This window comes from Opisthorchis viverrini (genome assembly GCF_000715545.1).
Source record: "Opisthorchis viverrini unplaced genomic scaffold opera_v5_4, whole genome shotgun sequence".
NCBI classification, from domain to species: Eukaryota; Metazoa; Platyhelminthes; class Trematoda; order Opisthorchiida; family Opisthorchiidae; genus Opisthorchis; species Opisthorchis viverrini.
In genome coordinates, this window is record NW_008751660.1 from 513,407 (window position 1) to 539,884 (window position 26,478).

Sequence of the window (26,478 nt, forward strand, 5' to 3'; positions counted from 1 at the left end):
ATTCTTTTCTTTACAATAAGGCTTTCAAATAAGTCATGGTTGTACGGCAGTGAAGCATCGGTGTTGAACACTGATGTCATGCTGTCGATGATGATGATGATTCGTTCCCAACAGAATTCCACCAACAGCCGGAAACGTAAAGTATAAATCGAACAGTGTAGCAGGGGGAAGGATGCTACTATATCAGCCGTTACTTCACCTACGTATCGCATGATATTTGTATGCTTATTGTTTTTGAAATGTGTCCAAGTCAGAAACGCCCCTACGCAAAGATTTCATGGAGAAGCACCCGGAACTCCGTCTCACTCCATCAGACACTTCATCACCTACGAAGTTTTACTAAAACAGCTCGCTTTTTATAGTTAGGTATGTACCTCGAAATTCAATTATTCTCGTTCCTCAACTGAACACCAAATCTGCACCACCATGAGTTGAACACTCATTCCTAAACCGATTTGCTCCTAACTTGTGATTCAAGCGAATCCGTCTTCATTCTTCAGCTGAACTTGTCCTGCAAAGCTTCTTCATGGTCCACTTGGGTCAGAATATGAGATATTTTCTTCCTAGGTGGTAAGGGCAAGTTGGCTAACACTCCCATAGCCCAGAAGAGTTTTGTCCCATCCAGGACATGTATCTCTTAATTGCAAATCGCCTTTCTTATACAATGGGTTACATGGATCAAAAGAATCCTAATCATACAAATAGTATTGACATTCGAACCCACTGCGAGTTTACTTATCAAACAATTATGTAATGATGGTAGATTTTTCACTTGCTTGATCGCGAAATTTGCCCTTTCCTCATCTGAACATGAGGACCCTCGTTTTATTACTTACTGAATTCCTGGGCTGCAATTTTACGGGTTGATGAGACGCGTCTGAAAGTGTTCACTGTTATTCTGGCACAAAATAAATACTTTTCCACATAAACCTTTGTCATAAGCGACAGCAACCCTTAAATTCCAATTCCTATGTTGATAACTTTCTATTAATTTCTGATTCAGGCACGTAGTTGAACCACAATGCCATCTTTCCATTGGAGCTGTGAGATATTCAAAGCTGGTTTGTTCGGAGCCATCGGTGCAGCCTTGGCTGTTCATCTCAATCCGGTCCTTCCCCCGAAACACATAGAATCTGTCAATGCTGCTCAGGTGGTCCCGCCAACCCTACCCTCAATTGTGACTCCAATGGAAACGGATTCAGTAAAATCACTCGGTCTGCCATTGCCCGGTCACCTTCGCGTGTTCGACGGATATGTTTGTGCTTACGATCGTCGACTTCGTATCCCGCATTGGGTATTGGAACATCTGACCCCAGCCAAATTGTCAGGTCAATTCTCATCGGATGCGGTTGACCGGTATGAAGTTACTCCATAAGTCTGTTCCTTTCAGTCGGATTTTTCGTGCTGTTACAGCATTCGGCTACCAATAGTAAGATCATCTGCCACCATGTCTCCGTCACTGAGCCGAGGGAGGCAAGCGGTTAGAAATAAGCTAATGGATTCAGCCGCACCATTGGTTGCGCTACTCCACCATGGTCTGCAGCCACTGATTGGATAGATCTTCTATAACCCATCCTCACGGACCGCATGAGCGCTCGCGCCTTACCGACTGATTCAAACCGCACATCCCCCGTTCAACTTTTCCCGTCGTTCTGCGATGTAAAATGTTCTTTTCCTTAGGTTTCACATGTTTTATCCCGAAATGAATTCCCGTTTAAAAAGTTCGAACCGTGAACCACCTGGTAGGGGGTCAGTTTTAGAACGTACATACGTGACATATACGGCTTGCATCGCTGCATCTCGTGGAAATTGTACCACGAAGCACCACTTCGCACCATGATTCTGATGTGAAATAGGTTATAGCCTGTTCAGTTCAATGACAAGATGTCTTCCGATGTGACCAATTAGCTAATTGGCGAGAGTGTAGTGGGTTTAAGTTTACAAACGGGTACTAGAGTCGAAAATTGAATGCCTTAACCCAATGCACCCAATGCTTATTCATTTTTCACTCTGTTCGTTTATTTTGTCGCTGAGCAAGAAGTTCCAATCGTCCTGTTCATTGTCCTTTCTTTTCGAGTAGTTGAGATAGGAAAATTCTGCAAAAATTCTCATGGGAGTGGCTGCTTCAAGAGAGTAACCTGGCGTTGGGAGGATCAGGATGAGGCATATCACTGCACTTAAGTTCTACATCAACTTCCCTGGCTCCCTAAACGGAGATAGTATCTTGCGAGTAACGCTGTACTTTGTTCCTCTATCTTAACATCGCTTTCCTTTATCCGCTTTCTGAGGCAGATTGAGATCAGCTACTGGAAAAATTCCGTGTAGTGAATAGCACTCAACCATTTGGCTGTCCAAACGCTGTTCTTATAATACTGATTTGTCGAAACTGCCTAGCGGTGGGAGTTTTGTCTGGCCAAATTTGACAGTCTAGCTGAGGGTTTCCTTGCTTACACTCTGGGCTAATTCTCGTCGTGCCGCCTAATTGGAATTTCTACTTCTTGTGACACATTTCAAGGCAACAAAAACTAGCGCGGTCTGATTTGGAGCTGGACCGTCAGCGTCATCGAACGTGGATGTAACTGATATTCACTCATCCTCAAACCAATGGTTCTAGGTGGACTGTCTGACCGCGCGGTCTAACTGAGCCGCTGGGCCTAAAGTGATCTCACCCGACCATACGGTACAGCTAAGTGCACTTACGCGCTGTTGAAATATATTCACTCCCACAGACTACTGGGGACGTCGTTTAACAAAATGGGTTATCAGTCATATCCAGAAGTTGTGTACGTTGCTGTGCCAAAGTAGTAACGTAGTTTTCAGTGAACTATTGGTCATTGAAGACCATCTGAGAGCTGATAGCGGGGAGTGGGGGCAGGGCAAAGTTCGATATGAATATTTGGCTGGGACTTATAAGGCCCATCAGATCAACTCAATAGCGCATTTAGATCGAATTTATGTATATCCGAGATCAACCCATACTTTTACTCGGAGGACTAGAAAATAAGACTATCATGCTGAATTTTCCTTTACTACCTCATTGAAATGTTCAGCTGGACGATTACTGTGAGAAACGGTGAAACAGCCGGCTGAAATACATGGATCTACACCAAGGACCATTGGTTGAACGCTTAATTTATTTAACAGCGAGCCTCCGATGAATCGGTAACATAAGTCGCCTAGCTACATAGTGGCTCGGTTTCCTGCACTATCGTCCATTCCATGTCTATATGCATAACAGAGGTCGACCTCCTAAGCATCTTGGTGAGTAGTATACTGACAGTTCTAGCCCAAATATCTGACTAATACCGTGCCTATTTTGGCGCTACAACGCATAGAACTACGTGACCATAGGGCACAATGACACAGGTGTCAGAAAACGTTTCTGAGATAAACCTTCGTAATTCTTGTGCTACCAAGTCCATCACTAACAAGTCAACAGCAGAGGGTTTTGTTTCTACATAATCGTGGACGAAAATGAAAAGAAGTGCAGATGTCATCTATGTCTGGCTTATCCACCAGACCATTGACTAAAAATGTACACAGTCTTCGCTACCATACCCTCGAGAAATTGAGCTGGATTTCTTTGGCAAAAGGATGGTTATATGGGTCACCTCTCACTGCGATCGTTTTCTAAGATGTCTGAAGTTTCTTAATACCCCTGTATACGCTTTTAGGTGGTACAGAGACGTGCTTCTGCCGTTCACTTATGTACGATTCGCTTGAAATCCCAACGGAATCCATGCGCTTTCAAACTATTTGATCCAACAGATAAGCCGACAGTTTGTGGCACCGACCGGCGTGGTATGGATGAGAGTTCCCTACATCCAAAAGAAACACCATGAACCGTAATTTGCTGGTGTCATATCAAACAGACACTCATGCACGATAACTTTATAGTTGAATGTCTTGGGAAAGAAACTCTGGAGATGGTCAGTCAGTTTGGCCATCGAGATAGCTAGGGTTTCTGGATATCTGAGTTTGGTCTGTATCATTGCTTGGTGGATCTGTGAATACAGCCCCATAAGTATGCCCTGACGACTAACAAAATATGATCTCAACTCGACATGTGTAGTGTGATGGCAGACTACACAGTAATCTGAGTTGGGACGTTCCGTGTAGACATACGATAGCCTTGAATTAGTATGTCCAAAATCAACCGACCGTGTCTGGTGTGATCAGTTTGCAGCAGACCATCTTTGAAACTTCAGCTATCCTTCTCGATCCCCATCCTAGCGTGCAACCCACCTCCAAGCGCGCATCCGTGTTTGAACGGTCTCCGGTTTTCGGCAAGTAATGTTGGACGGTGTAACGAGATTGACTCAGCCGACCAGTATACTGACCAGCGAAGGAATTACTCAAGCCTGTTTCCTGGCTACCATACTAGGCACCGAATCAAATAACATTACAAATGGTTTGCTTGTTTGAATACCTTGAATACCTACAGTTCTGTCCAACGTTCCGTTTATCCCTTCCCATATATCCCAAACCGCTTTGTGTTCTCGTCTTTTTTGTGGAGGAAGCAGTTTGACTTTTACGAAGATCTCAGTGAACTGGAAATGTTTCGGGTATCAAACAAGGACTACCTCGGCTCTGGTTATGATCGTGGCCACATGGCGGCCGCTGGCAATCATCGCTTCGAACGTTCGGCCATGTCTCAGACTTTCATTTTAAGTAACATTGCTCCACAGGTCAGTATAAACTCATCTTCCGTATTTTCTCTTTCCCATCATTATATGATTTGCCGTGATAGCTCATGCAGTTCTAAAGCAATTATCAATGCACAAACCATTTTCCACACAGTAACAGCACATTGCTGAGACGTTTGGAGTACCTCCTAGGAGTGAATGCTCAGGAAAGGAACGAAATTGTTCGTTTCCAAGATTATTGGCATTTCGATAGGGCATCCCGCCTCCAACAGAGATGTTTCACAGCAATGCACAGTATTTTCATCCGGGTTGAAAATTCTCATCTTGTCTTATGCTAAAATACGTCTTCTGACCGCTCATTTGGGAAGAAATCAGGCAAATTGTTGTTGGCGGACTTTTTTCTCATATGCCCAGCGTGCTAACTCACATGGTTGATTTGGTGCACAAATACGTCTGTCCAGTAACCTTCGCCAAACGTGGAGTTACCCTGTTTTTAGTTCACCTATCGATCCGTATCCATTATGCCCGTTGATCGACCCTATAGTTCTTTAAGTCCTAAACCATTTGCACTGTATCACTATGTTTGATGGTGAAATTGTTAACTACATTCACGTTTGTCACTGACCTGTCACTGATCTGGCCTCCGAGCCCCTCAACAGTGCAAATGAGTACACTTTTACTTTCGCTTTCGGAGTGCTACGTTCGGTCACAGTAGGGAAAATCAAATCAGTTGATCAGCAGCTTAACAGCAGTGCGATTCGGGGCACACTGTTGTTGAAAACCAGGTGCATGTGATTTGTCAGTGGAGTTCAAGGGCTCATAGTTTAAAGGCTGTTCGCACCGAGAAAAGTACAGATCATACAATGGATTTTAGGGTTTTTGAGTGGGTTTGAGAGCACTCTAAAGGAACATACTAAAAGCCGCTGCTTAGTGAAAACACTACGTTGTTGATTAGCGTGAAAAAAGCAGGATTCAACTCAGAGCTTCTTGTTCGTAAGCACAACCTTGGTGTGAGCGATGAAAAATAATACTGATGAAAGTATGTAGCGTCGTTCTTGACGAGTTACTTTACGAAGTTTCGGTCTGAGTCTCCCAAACTAGCGTTCACGTCAAAACAACCACCAATGGTACACAAGGTATATTAACGCCCAAAACGAAATCAGGAACCCTTGTACAGCGCTTTATTCTGACGCGTTCTGGAAGCGCCATTGGCAACCGGCATTTGGCCAGTACCGGGTCATGATTGGCTGTTAGGTCCAGACTTCCGACCAATCAGATCTCGGCTTGATGCCGGACCGGCATGCGTCCCGAGTTTATGGCCAATCTTGCGTGGGACGGACTTTTCGGCCGTAGCAGCACCTGAGCGGTAAAGCGGGATCCGTGTGGAATTCTGCCTAACAGGGAAGCATCGAATAAAAAATCCCCGAAATAATCAGCTGGGGAATGAAGATTTACTGGAGCACCGTTCATTCGTGTGATTCTTCCCGACCATGGTACAGATACTCGGATTTGGGAAAATGAGGAATAAACAGGCGCATATCGTTGATACGGACTTCCATGCATTCTTGAGTGACTGCGGGTGGTCGTCTCAGAAGCGATGTTTTCTGTCGTACGTTTGTGATTTTGATCTGACGACTGTACTTATGCTTCATCAGTCAGGTTTCGGTCAGTTTGAATGTTACCTGTGCTTTAGCTGGCACCCTCAAACTCATTCTTTGCCGCATTTTACTTGTTCTCTGATCACTTGAGATAACCTTCATCACGCAGCACCGCAAAAGAAAAGATGAGCACATGTATGAATATGTGCATACATATGGTGTGAGGACCTCCAACTAGAAGTAAAAATAATCCCGTTTTATTCTGCTTAAAGTGGAGAGCCTTATTGTAACGCAACTTTCCACTGACAACCTGGGAGATTTTTGCCTTCCATGGATGGTGTCTGAATCTCCAGTGAGATAATCAGTGGAGTGACTAGCGTGCAGGCTTGGATAGATCTGACGCGCATCGCGGCTGATTGTCAGTCGAACAACCGGATAGGTAGGTAGGCTATTAGCAGCCTTCGTAGGCTTGCTACGTCATCAGATACTGCAGGTCTCCGTTAACCGATCACGAATCAAGCATATTACTTTTAATATGCGATATCTATTTGCATAAAGCCATGCTTAAGCTTGTTTTCACGCATTTTATCAGGGTTTTTACGCCTTCCTCTCACATATTTAGTGCACACGTAACGCGAAGCTGCTCAACACGTTAGCTTGACAACTAGTCTATCAGAAGTTGGTGTTTGGTGATCTGGTGAAAACCGAGCTCCTGTCCTTTATTATCAAGGCAATTAGATGAAACGTTCAACCCGAAATAACCGGACTACTCCACGCGTTTGATGCCTAACGAACGATAGTCCTTATTAAGCAGACATTATTTGAGCAAGTTTCGGTTCCATTTACACAATATGGCCACCATTTTGCCCATACATGGAGTCCCCATGTTACCACACCCAGATTCGTCTTAGTACTCACAGCGTTGACTTCGGTCCACAACCTTCCGTACGACGCGAAGTCACTCACAGGGAAACAAAACCGTGACTTATCCATGAACTTGGGAGTGTTCTCTCTAGAGGTGAGAGACCTTATAGAATTCTGAAAGAGAACGCTTGTTGTGGACTCTCGTATGGAGTGACTCCTATTTGGATGAGCCCTCACCTGTTCTCGTCAGAATCCAAAACAATGGAAACTCACTAAATATCTGAGTGCCCTGGTGGTAATACGGATCCACCGTCACCACATTACATCGTTTCCCCTCCATGGATGTTCGTTCAAGACCCAATGGACGCAGAAATCTTGGCGTCTACATGATGAAATGCAAGGGTTGATAACTAATCTCCACTCGGAAACAACGCGATAGGGTCCTGTGTTAAATGACACGAAAAAACCCCCGACTGTTGATTATCCGTATGAACAAAGTTGATCAGCAACTGAATGACTCGCTACAGAAACAAAATTCACCGGCATTAAAAGCACAGATCATACAACTGGGTCACTAGGTTTCAATAGCTTTACTCAAATGTCACTCTAAACAGCACTTGCACTACGCACTCCTTTCATCATGTCCCTCATTAGAAACCTGAAATATAGAACATCCGGATTGTGAGGTTGCATAATGGAGGGAAAACACTTCATTTTTCGTTTCCGCATAGAATCTCTCAACGGCTACCGAACGTTGTCCACCCTGCTAGTGAAGGGAGGAAATTGCCCTGTTCTCCGTGACTTCACTGGTTCTCATACGCTACACTTGGCGTCATACTTTTGGATATGAATTCTGAACTGCACCATAAATCCTTGTGCCTAGGGTGTTCTTCGATTTCTGCGTTCATTTTTTCTTGATATTCTAGTGGTTTCTAATCTGTTGAGTGAAACTTATTCACACCGATTCGCTGCGCGTCACTGGCACTCGCTGCCTATACCCACCACTATTTCCGACTATTTACTGGAATCCTGCACAACCGTGGTTTCCGAGGCGGAAGGGCTTTTGCCTGTCATCTGTCAGCAGTTGTAGATTGTTTACCCTGTCACATTCAACGTCATTCAAAGAAGCCGAGGGTATCCCCCATTCTGACATTTGGCAGATCGTCCCCCCCCCCCAAGTATCGGTGCTTTCGGCTTTTTTAACAATGGATTTCGGTTAATGCAGCTTTGGAATTTTTTTTTATCTTAGTTGGGATTTAACTATTTATTCACCATAACAACGACCTCCATAGCAGGATGGTCATTATATGAACACTAAAAGTTAAATCGAGTCGGGAGGTATCTAGTATTTGTGATTTCCTACGCTGCCCAGCGATGGCCCCCCCACCCAATTTTGTCAGACTGGCCACCTCCACTGAGCCATGTTGCTTCAATTCATTTAATTCTGCCTACTTGTGAGTAGTTCGGTCAGTATACTGACCTAATCATAATACACGCCGCGTCAACATCAGAAATTTGGATCGAGGGGTGCACAATCTCTAGGTCACTGTTTGTTGCCTAAACGTTGGACTTCATCAAATATTCCAGCTGGTTTTTCTATCTTATATTTAGTGCTCATCTCGAACTTCCACATGCACTTGCACAAGTTCAGCGACGGTTGTGGTTTTCTCCCTCCACCCGTTCAGGTAGGACATGGTTTCAATCGACATGCGTGGAACGATTTGGAAAAATATGTCCGATCTATCGCCCGCAAAGCACACAATGTGGTGGTCGTCACTGGACCGCTGTTCCTCCCACGGTTTGTTCTGTCTTCCCCCGTCTTGTTCCAGTTGTTTCTACTTGCGACTTTAGGGAATTGCACTCATTTGTGCTAATTTGGTTTTAACAGGAGACTCAACTGATTCCCAAATGAATCTCTCGTTTATGCTATGAGGTGGCCTTTGTGCAGCACATAAACGACATTCAGCTAGAATTCCATTGAGTATCCCGTTGAAACCAGATCAGCATGCAAGTGAGTGTATTTCGCGAATTGCATCCAATTTGGGTTTAGCTAGAACGCAAGGGTGACGGCTATCTGATGAGTCCAAAAAAGAGCGGAATTGGTCGTTGCTGTCGGAGAGTCTTCAGCAACCTTATAAGTGGCATTCCCTTCATAAAAATCCTTTTCCTCGTTTTTGTCCCTCATTTGAGGGATATGCGTGCGCAATCGTACTCATTGCCTGGTGATAGTGCGGGGTCTCGCTGCTTTTGTTCTAGTTGCTCCCATCTGGCCTTCCTGGCATGGCTGCACCTTGTGGGACGAAGTTCCAGCCAGCGTAATATTCACTCCTGAACACCACGTCAGGCTGGCAGCTTCGGGTCGAGTTTTACTATGTTGGAGACGAAATATCTCGTTGGAGTAAATTCAGCACTCGAGTGAATTTATCACGCTGCACAATTATGATTGTTGCAAGCGAGATACATGCTTTTGCCACCGATCAGCTGCTGTTTCTGTGAAGGGTATATCGACAGAGCTGAAGGCAGGCTTGGATTGCGTGAAAATGGATATTCTTCAGTCAATTTTACTTAGGTCAGCCGGACAAACTGAAACAAGGAAGCTTTAGTCTGTCGTGAGACTCCTAGTGCGCTCTGATTACGTCACTGATACCAACTCTATAAAATGATCATCCCTTGTTGACTTTCTTTGATGTCGTAATCAAGCCGGGCAAATCCGAGTCTGTACGTTCAAAGGGACTTAACTGTGACGTTATGCTTGCTCTGGTCGTAGTGGTTGTAGAACGTGTAGTCATCTTCCCCTCGTTTTTGAATTTCGAATTTTCAGTAGCATGTATGTCCGTCTGTGTTGCACGCGTCACACGTTTGCGATCTATAAGTCTTGTAAGGTGGTGCCATTCCACAGGACTGGTTTTCTTCTGATATCGTTATTCGAATTCTTGAAATAAATTGAGCGTTTCACATTCGAGTATCGCTTGCACTAGTTTGGAGGGGGCTTCAGCTAGTCCCTTAGTTTCTCGAAGGGGGGGAATGGGTTATTTTCGGAACGCTGTGAGGTCGATTTTTAATGTCAGAGCATAAATTATGCTCCTTCCTTCGTATCTATCTGTTCTTCTAGTACGGAAGGCGGTAAACGTTGTGTGACCTACGAAGTCATTGGACCAAACGATGTTGCCGTTCCTACCCATTTTTTCAAGGCTGTGGCCATTCAAGAAACACCTGATGGTGGCTGGCGTGCCGTTGCCTGGGTGATGCCGAATATGCGACTTCCAGAAAAAGCCAACCTCAAACAGTTTCAGGTCCCCCTATCCACAGTAGAACGAGCTGCAGGTTTGAAAATTTTTCCGAACTTGGTGACGTAATTCCGCCCTGTCGTGGATCGCCGCAATCTCTAGTCTCCGCCCATGGATAGTTTGAAGATTTCAAGCCTTTGTTAGTTTTCTTACAGTACGCCCATCCGTTTCGAAGAAAAACGACTCTCTGGAGGACCTTTTGTTCCTCTAAATTCGAAGCAAACGTCCGTTCGGACAATGTACACTGTACCTAGCAAAACTGAGCGCGGATGCTTGTCAATATTTTTTGTTCCTTCCATATGTTCCCAACATTCCGCTAGGATGTGTTTTCTGTATAGGAATCGCATTCTTTTGCCACCCTGTTCCGTCAAGTGCTTTGATACAATATGATGAACCATAATTTGGCTTCTGTGGTTTGTGCAATACATTGGTGCTCGTGAGACCGATTATGCAAGCATACCTGGTGCATAGTGACCTGCTTTTGAACACAGAAAACCTGTTCTTCCTATACGCACACCCCTGTTTGATTAGTAGGTCACGTTCTGGTAGAACCACGTTATTGCAAACCCAGTGCTTTCAATCATGGTGAGTGCATGATTGAACAAGTGATCGGATCCACCTGTTCCCGTCTATACCCACTACCACGTTACTGCTGTCCCAGTTTGACACTGATAGTTCTGGTTGAGCACCTGGACAGTACTGTACTAATACCCCTAACCTGCCCCTCCATCCTCTTAGCTTGCATATGCCCCATTTCCCTTGCAGTACAATGCACATGAAGCTTGTAGGTCGGGAATCCAGCTAACTTTCTATTTAAACTATATTATTATTGCACTGAAGAAGAGTTAGTGGCATGACTGAGACTGTCTAGTCAGTTCGCTTAAAAACTCAGAGCTTCAAACTGGCACGACGGTATTTGCGTTGAGTGGAAAGCTGATTCCGGTTGCCCAGACCCAACATCATTCAACGAATAAGGTGGAGTTGGTAGCCCAGTTACATTTACCATTAATTGACCAGGTAGGTGTTGATCTGTTCGCCTAGCTTGGTATTTAGCTTACGAACATTTCATTGCCAGTGCGCGGTTGAGTGATTTCGGTGCCTGATAATGTCTTCTTGATTGGTAATGAGACATTTGCAAGCCAACTTCCAAGCTCAACAACGAGAGAAACAGCCATTTGATCTATCTTCATTCAATGAATTAGTGGATGCCACATTCCACTTGTATATTGAACTATCTGAGTCTGTTTCCACGCTTAACACCTGCCCGAAGTTTTGTCGCATTTCTGCATCAGCTGCTCACTGTATCTATATGCTTTCCTATTTAGAGCACTTCCTTGTGATGCTGTCCAAATTTGAAACGCATGCTCTTCCGTAACTACATTAACTTTTCCCGTTATCTGTTTAGTGCGCTTATTCTCTCTGTTACCCATGTGGATCCTCGGTCGTATTGTAAGCGGTGAAAACCTAGCATCTAGTGGTACACAAAACCTTACCCCAGCAGGAAATTCTATCACACATAGCGTGACCACGCAGTGGCTCACTCCTAGCCATTGTCTGGGTCGGTCTAGTGTGTCTAGTGTTGCTGCGGCGAAGTGCTCGCCATAAGGCACATCCTTAGTTAAGACAACAACTGACAGAAGAAGGCTCAGTCTTTAAGGCGCCAGCTTACGGACCGGAAGGTCCGTGATTCGGACCCAACGTCAGCAACTCGACTGATCCTGTCTAGGCTTGGGTAACCTGACAGGTTCCGAGCCCTCGCGCCTTCTTGCGTTGGCATGTCATCTAGACACTGAAAGGGTGCTGCAGTTAAACGATTGTCTTTCGTATTATCTATTCATTTAGGAGAGGAGTAAACTGACAATAAAAGTCCTGTGGAATAATTTGACAATTCAGACTGACATATCAGTTCAATATTCCAAAGTGGTGTGTCGTTAGTTCGCGTGTGCCCTATGGTGAGCTTACCACTGCGCCTAGTGTGACTGTAAAGAGTTTTTGGATGACACGCCCGTTGAACAATTTTGCTTTGACCCTCCTGTTTGACGACCACTTGTATTTTCCCTTGATGTTCGATTGGAGAAATCAAATATTTGCACAAGTCAATGGTAGGTATAGCTGAGAATAAACTAGACGGCTCCAGAATAGTGGGTGATCTTTTTACAGAGGTTAAATTCCTTCTGGTCACTTGTTAACCGGAACTATTGTACTTACGTGATATTTCTCTGTGGAGGATCCTGATGTTTACCTCTGAACAAAGGCGGAAAACTGCCCTTTCCTGCAGATACCACGGTGATGTTCTGATCATTGATGAACTGACTGGGCCTATACAACTTACGAACTCAGTAAATGAAAGGAAAGGCTTTCTTTAAAAAAAAATAGAGGGCCACATAAAAAACGGTACTTTCTGCACTACCCAGTTTTGTCACAACAATTGATTGCGTGTCGTGTCTACTGACTGTTTGTGAGTAGACAACTTTTCAGCTCTGTATCCAGCCCAGGCACGTGCCCTAGTATTTGAACGAAGGTGAATGCACGTTTATGGTCAAGCCGCCAACGATAACATCTATCGACTGATTCCGAACTTCTTGTCTAGCCGTTAACGCTTTCCGACCTACTAGCTACCCTGACCCCGGCTGACACCGTCAACACAGCCAACCGCGATGCTCATCAACCCGGCTTTTGACCACTGTCTAAAAGCTAGGTTTCAGGATGAGTATCAGATCAAGTAGTCAAAACAAGCTAAACTGTGTTGAAGATTTTGCCTTAACTCGCAGTTTGCGCTGCTCTAATTCTGAATTTTGTGGTCAGCATCGACCGGCCGTGATTTCATCCATTATTGAGAGCTCGAGCGATTTCGTACTAGTACAGCATAGATGAACACTTTCAGTTTCACGATTTGAATTCCCGCTTCTTGTCCTCTGTTGTGTTGAAGTCTGCGGAATTAACTTTTTGGGCATTATCGTAAACCACTGGCTTGGTTCCGCATTTGGTTGCAGGAATTCTAAGAAAGGAGCTTTAAAATGACGAGAAGCTTACCATGTGATCGTTCCAGAGTGTATTACCTCGGATTGACAGGTTGCTTCGGGTTTAGTTAATTCATCCTTTAATCCTACCTCAACACGTTTGTATAAAACATCCTGACCTCTATACAAACTTGGTGATCCAGTCAGCTCCGATTCCAGATAACGTTGTCTCAGTCAAGGAAAGTTGGAAACTAGACTATATTTCTGTAAACCACACCCGGCTACATGTATTCTATCTTGGAATCAGATACAGATAGAAGAAAGATGGTTGTAAATAAGCAGTTGAACTGAATGTTGTGGGTTGAAATGTTCCTCCCCCTTCCCTACAATTTTATCGCCGACGGAATCCACTACCACTTTCTCCGAGGAAGCGATCCGCCGAACGCCTTAACTGTCTTCAAACGGTTGTTCACGAATGCCCTCATAGCATAACAGCCTAATGCTGAAATGATTGCGTAGGCAACGCCCTAGTGATAAAAGGCAGAAAAGCTTAGCAGGTTATGTACGGTTGTGATATACGCTAGTGATTCCCAATCACTGTCTAACTACAAGTACTGTTGCTCTCCGTATTCTCCCTCACGATCTCAGGTGATGAGATCTTTGCGCTTGCCTAACTGGGATCCATTGAGGCTACTGGTGAAAGGAAGAAGGCCTTCACTGCAGAGTCATTTATTAGTAAATGCCAACTGACCGGTTACATACCATTGGACAGGGAAGCAAAACTCTCATTTGCATCTTATTTACAAAAACTGGACGTTCATCTTCTCCTGAACGGGTCTTCATGAACTTTCCTGAATATTCATTGACTCCAATTATTCATCGCTCAAATCCAAGCAGATGTTACAAAGCGACTCCATAAATTCCGCAACAGATCTCCCCTTTTCAAAAGACGCAAAGCGAAATTCCACGAACAGTACCTACTGCTCGCGTGCCTCCCCATCAGTAGTATCACCGTTACACGGTATCTGGTTTGAAAGTGTGGCATGTAACCGATCCTAGTAGAAAATATTCAGACACTTAGCCGGGCTGCCGCATTAAAACCTGTTTGTCACTACATATTGGATTCTTGTTTTATGAGGACGCTGGTCAATCCCGTTGGTGTCCCCTCATTCCAACTGATTACCAAAATGTTTAGTTGGACGCTGATCAGAGGTCTAGGCACTGCTCCGGGGGAGACTTAGGAAATAGATTTCAGACTAATATTTACGCTTCCCGTCTCTCTCTCCGCTTGACTCGTGGGTACATGGCAGACAATTACCGGTAGTTAACACCACTACATTGCTGTCTATGATAGTGGTGATAACGCTGTAATCGTACAGGAAAAGTTAACCTCGGCATTGGCCCATGTGTACCAGTCGCTTAGTTCCACCAACCCTGCTACTACATTGTACCTCTGCCAGCTCTGTCATCTTAGCTCTCTTTGGCCTACTCGACAATCCAACGTGGGCCACGCGTCCGAAGTCCAGTACACAATTCCTACGGATCATTAAGATGACCCGAGGCTACGTGAGAATAAGGGACACGTGATTATCATCGAATTTCCGATAATTATGTGTGTTGTTCTCACCTTGGAATATATTTTCTATGTGAAACACTATGTTTTACCGTTCCCGTTAAATTTAAGGGGATGAAAAGCCTGCCTGAATTGGCCCCCACGCTGACGACTTTTATTCAGGGCAGCTTCGTTGATGAGCTACGGATGTATATGAATATCAATTTGATGAGCAGGTACAATCGAAATAGATAATTTCACTACAGCCTGGCAAAAGCTGTTCAGGATTTCACTTTCCACAGAATGCTCAGAACACTGTCTATTAGTCATCCTTGTTCTCCGACGGAGTCTTCAGGAACCACGGAAATTTTACAAAACACTGGTGCGTTTATGATTAATGGGGGCGAGATGGCCCAAGTGGTCAGAGCGCGAATTTACTGACCGGAAGGTCCGTGGTTCGAATCCGACCTCCGCCACTCGACTTCTCCTGTCTAGGCTTGGGCAACCTGGCAGTATCCCAGCCCTCGTGCTTCCTTCGGGTGGCATGGCAGCTAGGCACCAAAAGGGTGCTACAGCTGAACGCTTTATGATTAATGAAGAAATGGTGCAGTCTATGTTCCGTTGAGTGAGAGGTGATGGCACTGCTGACTGGTCACGTGTAACTTCTATGCTAAAGGTTGCTGGTTCGAATCCCTTAGAGACATTCGTAAGATGCGCATTCCGGATGGCTGTAGAGAAAGGACTCGGTCCAAAGTCTGTAGCTCAATTTTGATCGCTTTCAGGTCCATGGTACAATGCGATATGCAGCGTGATACAGAATTTTCCTCGGTGGCTTTCTGGTTGGAATCTTCAACTTGAGGGTGAGGCGATAAATAACCACCCAGGCCATTAGAAACTCGATACAAAGGAGTATGTGTGGTAAAATAGCCGGCCCTGCTAAAGTAAGACTACCAGCAAGTTTGGTGCAAATGCTTCCTCAGGAAAAACTTTTTCACGGAAAAATGAAATCTTACTAGGAGTTTAACTTTCTCCCGCAATTGTTAAGTACCCGCGGGAAAACCTCTTGAGAAGAGAGAAGTTTGCCCAGATAGGTTGAAAATTGAAGCATCCGTGTGCTCCGTCCGAAAGCGAACAAGGGTTTGGTGTGTACCATTCAGATTGATGAAGTATTGCAATTCCCCTCACTTTCCCGTATTCGGGACATAAGGATAACGTCTACAGTATCCGTATGTTCGCATGCGCCCAGCCTGGATTTAGTTATCGAATCGCTTGTACGTTGTTGTGCCTAATTGGAAGCGCCATCACCAAATCACGAAAAGCTAAAAACACCGAGATCGAAAGTTGACAATGTAGATTACAGCTTTGTCCTCGGTGGGACGCTGATGCGCACTATCGTCATCATAAGCAGTAGCGACCATAGCAGTCAGAAATTAGAAGTAATGTCCAGAAAAAGTGCGAACCATAGTTCCGATAACCGAATGATCTTATGCAGCCAAACACCCGAGAAATCGTGTTGGACATTACCGTACAGGATTACGTCATTTGGGTGCTTGACGAACTGGTGCAAGTTTTCCTGGACGAAACAACCAAACTATCTGATCTCGAGAAATACACTCATTTGCAAATCACTTTGGTTTTCACGAGGGACTCAACTGAATCTCTCGTTTATGATATTCTCCAACTGAATGCCACACAAAGGTTTCAGTCGGCACGATATTCGAGATATCGCAGTATATTTTCATAAGAGAAACTACTCACAAGGTTGCTGAAAACTCTTCGACAGCCCACGACCGGTTTCGCCCTTCTTGGGGCTCATCAGGTGGGCGCAGTCCCCGAGTTTCCGTCAAACTTATGTTCTACTTGAACCCAAATTGGATTGTTTTCGAGAAATACACTCATTTGCAAATCGATTTGTTCTTCACGAGAGACTCAACTGAATTTCTCGTCTATAACACCTCATGTTTCAGTTGGCACGATATTCGAGATATCGTAGTAGGTTTTCACAAAGTAAACTACTTATATCATAAACAAGAGATTCAATTGAGTCTTTCGTGAAAACCAAATTGATTTGCAAATGAGTGTATTTCTCGAAAACGGTCCTATTTGGGTTCAAGTAGAACGCAAGGCTGACGGAAACTCGGGGACTGCGCCCACCTGATGAGCCCCAAGAAGGGCGAAACCGGTCGTGGGCTGTCGAAGAGTTTTCAGCAACCTTGTGAGTAGTTTCTCTTATGAACTAGTCTTTTTGCGACCGAGATCTTTTTAAATGAAGTTTTGGGCTTTGTTCGGGCGTTCACTTAGCTAGTCTCATTAGACAGCTGATGGTGTGAAATATCTGAAAACGCAAACAGCCTACACCGCACCAAGAGGTTTCCACAGCGAAAATTCTATAGTGGACTGTGTGCGACTGAGCCGCAGTCGGCAGTTTCGGCTACTCATCCTTAATTCTGTTGCCTGAAATAACAACTGCTTTCCTGCTTAAGGTGGATCTGCCACTCTTAGTTGATCGATTCGTTTCTTGTTGCCGTTGTATGTGAGTGTTCTTATCCCAATATTCTTTTCAGTAGGAAAGTGCTCATTTGCATATTCTGGCATGCGGCTCGATGTTAACTGTGGCTAAGTTTTACTCTTTCTGGGGCATATACTTTTAGATTTTGAGTTGTCGGGGGGTGTTTTTAAGGTGTAGAGTAGGAACGGACTCTCCGAACAAGTGGAATCACCCTTTTCCATAATTGGGGTGGAAAGACAGACACCCGACCTAAATCTTTTGTAGCCGTCTTTGCTCCATTCCTATCCTGAGTTTTACTGATCTACTCACAAGGGAAGAACTTCTGGGTTGTGGCAGGATCAACCAACTTGAAGTAAAACCAAGATTTAGACAAATACACTCATTCGTAAATCAATTTGGCTTTCAAGGGAGACTCAAATGAATCTATCGTTTATGATATTCTTCAACTGAATGCGCCGCACAAATGCCACCTGATGTTTCTGTCGGTGGGTTGTCGAAGAGTTTTCAACAACCTTGTGAGTAGTTTCCTTTATACAACCAAGATTGTTTTATCGAATTCGCCGAGTGTCACCTAGGGTCAGTTATTTAGAACTTGGTTGGTCTTGAAAAATTGGAATATGTTTATATGGCACAAAGCACTTTACACGCAATAGTACTTACCGCAGCTGCTTTCTCTGGTATGCACATTTCGCCCCATATTCGATCAAAGTTGTTTTACTACACAAACGGGTTTGGTTCAGTTGGTGCATGGTTTTCTGGTTAAATCAGTTTTTCACCGTTTCCTGTAAAGACATCAGCCTATCATTTAACGGATTCCAATGCAAGAATCTGATACATCTGAGTAAGTTTTATAACAATCTAACAAATGATTTGTAAGAAATATTAAACTGATCTTGCCTAAAAAAGTGTTGTTAGTTTATAACTTCCAACATGAACTTTTCTCGGGGTCTCCCGACCCAGAAGATGTGAATTGCTTCACTTTGATAGGTTGCTTAGCATGGCGTCACTTTAGAAGGCATCGTAGCCACAGTACGGATTAGATTTACTAGAGATATGTATTTTACGGTCTCAAATCGCCACTTAACTGTCATGTAACTCGAAGAGGCCATGGTATTGAGATGCCACTGAGTTTCATGATTCTATACGGCAGAAATAAAGAAAACCGGGAACCATGAGTTCGAACGATGGACCTCTTAAGTCCCGAACTATCCCAAGCTCTTTCCATGCTCTATATCTCCCAGAAAACCTAAAATTTCCTCCTTTCATCTTAACTAGGAGTAGTTCTCATATGTCTATACTACCAGTGAAATTCGATTTATTTTCAAGTTACGCCCAACTCACCCGTTAAAGCGCTTGTGGAAAGTAATCAGTCACTAACACTATCATTGGCGAGTGAGCCTCGGACCAAGGATAACCAATGCACCTATGTCGTACGGACACAAGCTGCATCAACTACCTCTGAACAAGAATTATGTTGTACCAGGTTATCTGATCCTCAAAGTCAGGTTGACTCACAGGCTGCATCTGACTTGCCGAACAGTAATGTGACTTCTCGTGGGCGCTGGTGTGGCTTTTATCGAATAAAAGTTGTGTGGAGGCACAACTACCAAGTGTTATCCTCGAATATTACTCCACAATGCACAGTGTGGTATGTAGCCGCCTTACAGGTACAGTACAATAACCACTCTAAGGTAGTAAGGCGCATCCGATACTCAACAGTCCGTTAGCATGTATAAAGCAGATTCCAGGCTTACTTGAAATGTTCAACCACCTCGCCAGTCTGCGAAGTCGACACACACGCACCAAGGGAATTGTCACTGTGATAAACATTATCAGCAACAATAAAAAATTAAAGAGACTAGGTCGAATCTCCTGTGTGTATTTGTGTTTTGCTGAGCAAGTTCCCCAAGGTGTTTGTATGTCACAGGTATAAGGTTTTGTCGCGCATGCGTTGACACTAAAATCGATAGCTAATCTGTGAACTTGCATTAGTGAACTTCATCGGTTTCTTGATTAAACCTTGTTCATACAGAAGCCGCATGTTACCCTGGCAATACTAGTTGAAGAATTTGAGGAAGTTTGACCAAGAGTCTGCTACGGTTACGCGTAGCTGTTGTCAAATATTTATTTCTTGAAGTGAGGACTAGCGGAACATCCACTTATCAGTTTGATGTGCGGACTTCTTTGTGAATTGATGCTTGAATTTATTTAAGGACTCGAGCTAGGCTTGAGGTTAACCATAAACTCCTGACATGTCTTCACATCGAGTTACATTCGAAAATCGTCCTTTACGCCTACCTACCGTGAGTTGTGAGGACTTTCTCCATTAATCGACCACAAGCCCCAACGAAATCTTCCACCTCAGGTAGTAGAATGCGATCTTCTGGTCTAAGTGGGTTAGACCGTCGCACTTTTGGAGACCGTCCTCATCGATCGACCAGTGTCCGCAGTGACAATGATGTCATCAGTGTCGAAAAATCGGGTCGCCTCAATTATTCTGTCTTCTTGTCATAACTCTTGAAACTTGTCTCGCCTTAATCTCTTCGTTCATGAAGGTTTCTCTTTGAACAACGTATGTATGGATTTCCAGTTTGCTTCAACTGCTGCTGAGGTATTTTTCGTGAGGAGTGTGGAAGTTGCTTCCTCTACGCTGTGAACTAACTAGAATCATCGTCTGTTTGACATCTTTCAGTGTTACTCGCAAAATTGTATCTCATTTGGGCGCGTGGCATACAAACTGAAATGATTAGTCTGTTTACCCTAAACAACAAAATCTTGGCGAAGCTCGACTTTCTGACCAACCGAACGCTTTTCTTCATGATTCCCGTTGAGGGTCAGACGAATGCTGCTTCCTTTTGTCTCGGAACTGATAGTCAAACCATACGACAGGAATATGATTTGTACAAAAAACGCAATAGCAGATATGGAACGAAACAAAAACTACAGCAGTTCGAGGGCAGTAGTTATTGGTGACTGTCCTCTACCTCCATCTGAGGAGTCCCAGTTAGGGTTCAACACTCGGCGGATAGCGTCTTCAGGGTCCGAGGCAAACAGTCTTCAAAAAGAACTTGGTTCCATTGCGCCCTTCTTTCGAAAAAAGCAACAGTAAGCGATTGCAAGGTCAGTGCATTGAAAACTGTGCTCTTTCACAACAAAACATAGTTTGACTTTAAGGCATTTCGTTTGCCTTTGTTCATCTTGTCAAATGCTGTAAGCATTCCCCGACTTTGTTATGGCTATGTCCGATGAGTGTCCCATACGACCAACTAATCGACGAAATACTTCTGATTCGTTGACATCTTACGGTTTATGTGCTACTAGTGCAATATCTGTCGTTATCAAAGTAACAGGTACAAAGACGTCTACCGAACTTTCCTACTGGCCAGCGTTCCACAAGCATGTTATGTCTGTTCACTTTTGAGCTCATACACATGCCGAAATTGTTGGAACTGGAGATTCGACAGGTTCCCTGGCACTCCGTAGTATATCGATATTTTTCCACATAATGTACGCCACACAGACGGCCTTGAGCCTCCTTTGCAAAATTATTCAATCACGTTTCTTCTTCTTGACATAAGTGGCATGTAAAAATTGCGGAAAATCTTCAGGTGGCCCACTGACGGTTTCACTTAGTTCGTGGCTTATCAAGTAGGCATGGTCGCGACGAGGCATCCTGTATGCTGTCATCATGCTATTGACCACACGGGACTCCATCAGTTCTCCAGTCCTGACAATTTCAAAACACATATGAGCTCAAAGTAAACGCTCGTCTAAACTGCTGTTTAAGTGGGAAATTGATTGTCTCAGATTCAGCGGACTACACCCGTCCGATAAACCCCAAGTAGTGTGAACCCGATATCTGGTTGTCTGCAGACTTGAGCAGTTGCCCCACACTAAGTACAGTCATCAAAAAATATATTACACACGCCTTTAAGTTTTTGATGCCCTTCTACCGTTTCCGGCTATCACTAACATAAATGAATCGCAACTCCTTGTAGACCTGATGTGTTTGGCTTTCCTTATGCGAAGATCGTCAGTGTTCATAAGACTGGTAGACATATTTGGGTAAAGCGTGGAAATAACTAACTCATCTAGGGAACTTTTTCAGTCGTGTTTCCGAAAATCTTAAAAAATATTGCTCTTACATTTCAAGATCTCACCGTTAGTTTGGTGTGTTGCATCAAGAAGCTCTGTTCTCCCCCGTTTATTTGTCTTAATCTGGGTGTTGTCTGACATAAAAACAAATATCCCGCTCTTGTTTGCTTCTGAAGGATTTTCGTTGAGGACCTGTATGCAGCCTTCAGTCGAAAGATACGCGTTTTCTTCATGTGGTGTGTCAACCACACCATCATTCTGCCACCACCAAATGTCAGGTGACACGACGTTGTGGCTTGAGACATATTCTGATGCCATTCGCTCAGCCCCTCTCTGTTCGTGGACTCACTAAGTGGATGACGTTTGTCAATGCCCGTTTACAATCTTTTCTTGAAGTCATAGTAAGGATGGTGTATTGGTGATGGACAAAAGGAAACGAATATTAACGCACTTCCCAGTCAATATTTCGTCTTGAATCTATTCAACTGCTGTCAGTACAACACCGTCACGATAACGCTCACTGGGTCATGTGATGTGTATGATCCAAACGAATCCACCTCGGTATGATAGAAATACCTTTTGCAAAGGCCCACAGATGACAAAAGGCGATGGTACCTTAATCAAGAGTGACGTAATGATTGGAGCCTTTTGTAACAGGAACAACTATTTTACTGTCCCTGTGGAATCAAACCAGCCTTTTCTGGATCGTAGACAATTGGCACAGCTGGTTATTTTATTTATAGCGTTGTCTCAAACCACCTTTAGGTTAGTTTCACAAAGAAAACCACTCATAAGTTTGCTGAAAACTCTTCGACAGCCCACAACCGGTTTCACCCATCTTGGGGCTCATTATATAGGCGGAGTCCCCAAGTTTTCGTTAATCTTATGTTAATTCACACCAGTCTGAGCTGGCTAAAAAGAGATAATGTAACCGAATTGCCTTTAGCCTATCTTCTGTATGACTTGCTCTTTAAATCAACCGTGGTCGACGAGCCTGGATTCCGCCCTGTGTTACTGATTGTTGGACAGGAAGCAGATTGTCGAGTAATTTGTAAAGGTTACGCTTAACAACTCACGCATCGCACTAATCAGTCACACGTAGTCTGCTGGCTAGAGTTGATATGTAGGAATATATGAATATATATATGTATATATATGTGAATATAGCAGGACGATTTGACTCTCAGTTGGTGTTCACCATCGGTTAGACCGTTTTGAAATTTAATGTGGCTGAACTATGGCCCGACGTTTACCCATTTGCATTCAACCCAGTAGTTTTTTTTGAAAATGAATACCTATTCCTACAAAATAAGAGTCGATTAAGCTGGATAGCGGGAAGTCCATCTACAGCGGCCGCGAACAGAGAATATTTAAGGGGAGTGAACCTACAATGAGTGTACACTAAACACTGGTCGAAGTTTTCCCTTGGTCCAGAAGAGGGCATAACTCCTAGAAAACCGTGGTCTATTCACCTGCAGTAAAAAATGTAAAAATGACAAAAGAAAACAGTTCAAACGGCTACTGATCAATCTGTATCCGGGTCCCAACTTTATTGTCATTTTTTGGTATGAATTCTTAGACCAATGTTTTGTCCATCAGTTTGTTTTCCTGGGCGGAGGTGGTCAGCTATGCATGTAAGTTCGTCAAACTGCCTATCAACTGAACCGACAACTAGGCCGTACCTTCTGACGGTTCGGGATCTGTCATATCATATTTGACGTACAAGTAAACCTCCAGTCACCATATTATTGCTAATATGATGCAGTGGTGGTCCATGCAAAGACCTCGGACGGCTGTAGGATGGCCGTTGCCCGTAAGAAGATCAGCAGCATACAGAGGAATACTTCACCTCTGTTACAGCCAAACTGGCGAAGACCAAAAGATGCGATTTACAGAGTTCGAATGAAAACGTCATTCCTGAAGAGGTTTTGATCCAAGATAATTGCTACTTAGGCCCTACTCTTAAGCAGCCTAACCTACTCTTGAGCAGCCTGTTTTTCTGACCAGTTGCGCACAAGTGCGCCCAGAACATTTTAACTATTCATAACGATATCATGTTGCCACACCTAGAACACAACACTTAGTCCAGTCACCGCATATGAGACTCAAAAAAGCAAAGCTGAATCACACGGAGTAACTTCAGGTGGAATGCCATGAATAGTGCGTCATCATGCACCAGTGCGACCGCATTTAAAGATATCGATTTTGGCACCGAAAATCGTCTGGTAACTAATCCTATTGTAGTAATCTGGCCAAGTTTGGTTTGGCTATACCTCTCCAACATTACTTTCGTCAAGAAATGTGACTTTATACGGTGCGACATACAGATTTCAATTGGTAACGAGCTCATTTAACATCCTTGCTTTTGTTCACTCCCAAGTTGAGCTGTCTTGAAAGTAGTTAAGTTCAACGGGTGACATTTATGGCTGCATCTATAAAGGGCGCGGTGTTGTGGTAACCGAAAAAGAAAGGTTTTATTCTACGGCGTCCGATGAGGAGCAGACAAGGAGGTGCAGAACATATCGGCAGACTGTATGAGTTTGTCATTATTCAATCACTCCCTTACCATATTAAAGGCAGTTTTCCGTCAAATTGTGGATGCTAAGACCCATGCAACAAAAAATACAAGGAAATTAACGAAATACACTCATTTGCAAACTAATTTGTTTTTTTTTCGAGAGACTCACCTGGAACCAAGCTGAATCTCTCGTTTGTGATGTTTCCAGGCTGTCGAAGAGTTTTCAGCAACCGCATGAGAAGTATATACACGTATCGCTATATCTCGAATATCGTACCAGCTGAATCATGAGGTGGCCTGATGCAGCACATTCAGTTGCCTGGAAACATCACAAACGAGAGATTCAGCTGGGTTCCAGGTGAGTCTCTCGAAAAAAAAACAAATTAGTTTGCAAATGAGTGTATATTCGCTAATTTCGTGCAATTTGGTTTCAAGTAGACGGGGACTTTGCCTACTTGATGAGCGAAACCGGTCGTGGGCTGTCGACGAATATGCAGCATCCTTATGAGTAATGCAAAAGGAAATTGGGTTTTAAACTGTCTTGGGGTTACTTTTATCAATATCGTATTAGGACCTCGTTTCCAATACCATATACAAGATATACGACACATTGTGAGTTGCCCCGTTGTAGCTTTTGAAATAAATGGCAGTAAAGTTTTAAGCCAATTGATCTAATGGTCGAATCTTCCATTCGGTTATCTTGTACGAGGGTTGAGTGGGTCTCACTCAACCCTGTTAAACAAGTTAAGAACACACAATAGTAATATCTTAATTAGAAGGGGAAACTGTAGGATATCCGCTTTTGGGTCCGGATAACATTGTGGCTCACATACCCTTGAATCGACTAGATGTGAAGAGCCTCAGTGGAAGGTTACTGAAAAGTGTGGATTCTGAAACGTAGGAAACACTAATGTCGAGATATTTGACAAAAGTTAGCGTCATTCATTGATTTTAGACGTTTCTGATTGGGTGAACAGATACAATTAGCAAGCTATGCTCCGCTGATCGATGAGCGCAGTGAAGTCAAGTACTGAATCCAGTTAGCTGACACTCATTGACCACAAACGTGTAAAGTGGAAAAAGCGAGGGAACAGATTACAACTCACAGTAAAATTCTCGAATAAAGCTCATCTTGGTTCGCTTAATTAAAGCCATGGTATACTTATATCCTCTTGAGCGCACTAATCAATGAGGTTTGGAGGGAACTTCAACTTCCTTGCCCATTGCAACTGGCAATCAGCTGAAATGGTGGGTAAAGTTCACTATCATTCCTGGTCGCAGCCACACACCTCATAACTGGCGATCCGGGTAAGACATGATTAGTGTTCGTATCAGGAAATAGTCCAAGATTTATTTGGCCAGGCTTTCCGTCGCTCACGTCCCAAGCCCTCTACCGGTATAAAGTTCACCACAACTATTGGTGAACTGGTAGATATACCTGATGGTTGATGAGACTCCTTTGGCTTTTTGTTCGGTGTGTTTGGTGGCAGTCAGACTACTCACGCATAGGGTTTAATCTGGATTTGTTCCTTATGAAAGTTCGAGAAAAACTGACTTTAGGGACGGTAATCTGTGGGTAGTTCATGAATTTTCCGATAAAACCATCTTGATACTTCGGGCAGCTGCATTGCTTCATCAGGTGTATCCTACGTGCGAATCTGTTCATCTCTGTGGAATAAAGTTGACCTTCGTATTGCAGTGGGCAAAATATGGAAATGCATGCCTACAGGTTAGCGAGCAAAGTTAGTGGTTGAACCGTTGGCTGAGTATGGCAGTTTTGTTCTAAGCATCCCGTCACCAACCGAGGCATCCTCTTCAATGTGCTGTGGAGTAGTTGTTCGGAGCTGTGTAGGCACCGGACACCGACAAACCGCAGAGAAGTCTGTTTTCTATATTAGTGATAACACATTTGGAACAAGATTCTCACTACCTCAAATATCAGAAACTTCTGTGTCCAGGTAGATGTACTGTACCGAAGACGAGACATTGAACCATTTGAATTTCTTCACGTTGAAACTTCTGAAAGAAGTGTGAGTCTTCCAGTTCAAACCCATAAGATGAAAGTGTTCTGTTCTAGAGCTGATTAAAAACAGTGAAATGGAATTCATCGTCCTTTGAAAGCTGAGCGAACGAACAATTCGTCAACACTAGCAAATCCTTCATTCCATGCTGAATACCAGAGTTGACACCTGTGGAGCTGTTTGCCCATTACAGCATAGAAGACATGGGTGAAGGAAGGGTTATATCACGACTCCCATTCAATCTATACCCCAATATGAATAGAGATGCTCCGCACTTCCTAAGATGATATCCCTATCAAATATTGTCTGAATGCAGGATTATCAGTCTCCTCACACTGTCTACACATGCTAGCTGTAGACGAATAGATTTTAGTGAATGCTGAGAATACAGCGGATGGCAGCAGATTTCACCTCGAATTTTCAACCAT

General features: G+C 43.8%; 3 protein-coding genes across 3 annotated transcripts; 1 reads left to right on the plus strand and 2 right to left on the minus strand.

Annotated features, from left to right (window-relative positions):
- Positions 1-980: 980 nt before the first annotated feature.
- T265_00402 (hypothetical protein) lies at positions 981-10,777 on the plus strand (the record flags this gene model as incomplete). The annotated part of the gene is made up of 4 exons (XM_009164175.1): positions 981-1,375; positions 4,517-4,688; positions 8,794-8,906; positions 10,221-10,777. 4 exons carry the CDS (start codon positions 1,344-1,346, stop codon positions 10,462-10,464), a joined length of 561 nt encoding a protein of 186 aa, XP_009162439.1.
- Positions 10,778-12,040: 1,263 nt separating this feature from the next.
- Positions 12,041-16,723, minus strand: T265_00403 (hypothetical protein; the record flags this gene model as incomplete). Its single annotated transcript, XM_009164176.1, has 3 exons — positions 12,041-12,225; positions 15,288-15,635; positions 16,666-16,723. The coding sequence occupies 3 exons, from the start codon at positions 16,721-16,723 to the stop codon at positions 12,041-12,043; spliced, it is 591 nt and encodes a 196-aa protein (XP_009162440.1).
- A 148-nt stretch (positions 16,724-16,871) lies between these two features.
- On the minus strand, positions 16,872-24,309 carry T265_00404 (hypothetical protein; the record flags this gene model as incomplete). The annotated part of the gene is made up of 2 exons (XM_009164177.1): positions 16,872-17,135; positions 24,199-24,309. Coding segments are annotated over 2 exons (186 nt in total), but the record flags the coding sequence as incomplete, so codon positions are not given.
- Between the last annotated feature and the right edge of the window lie 2,169 nt (positions 24,310-26,478).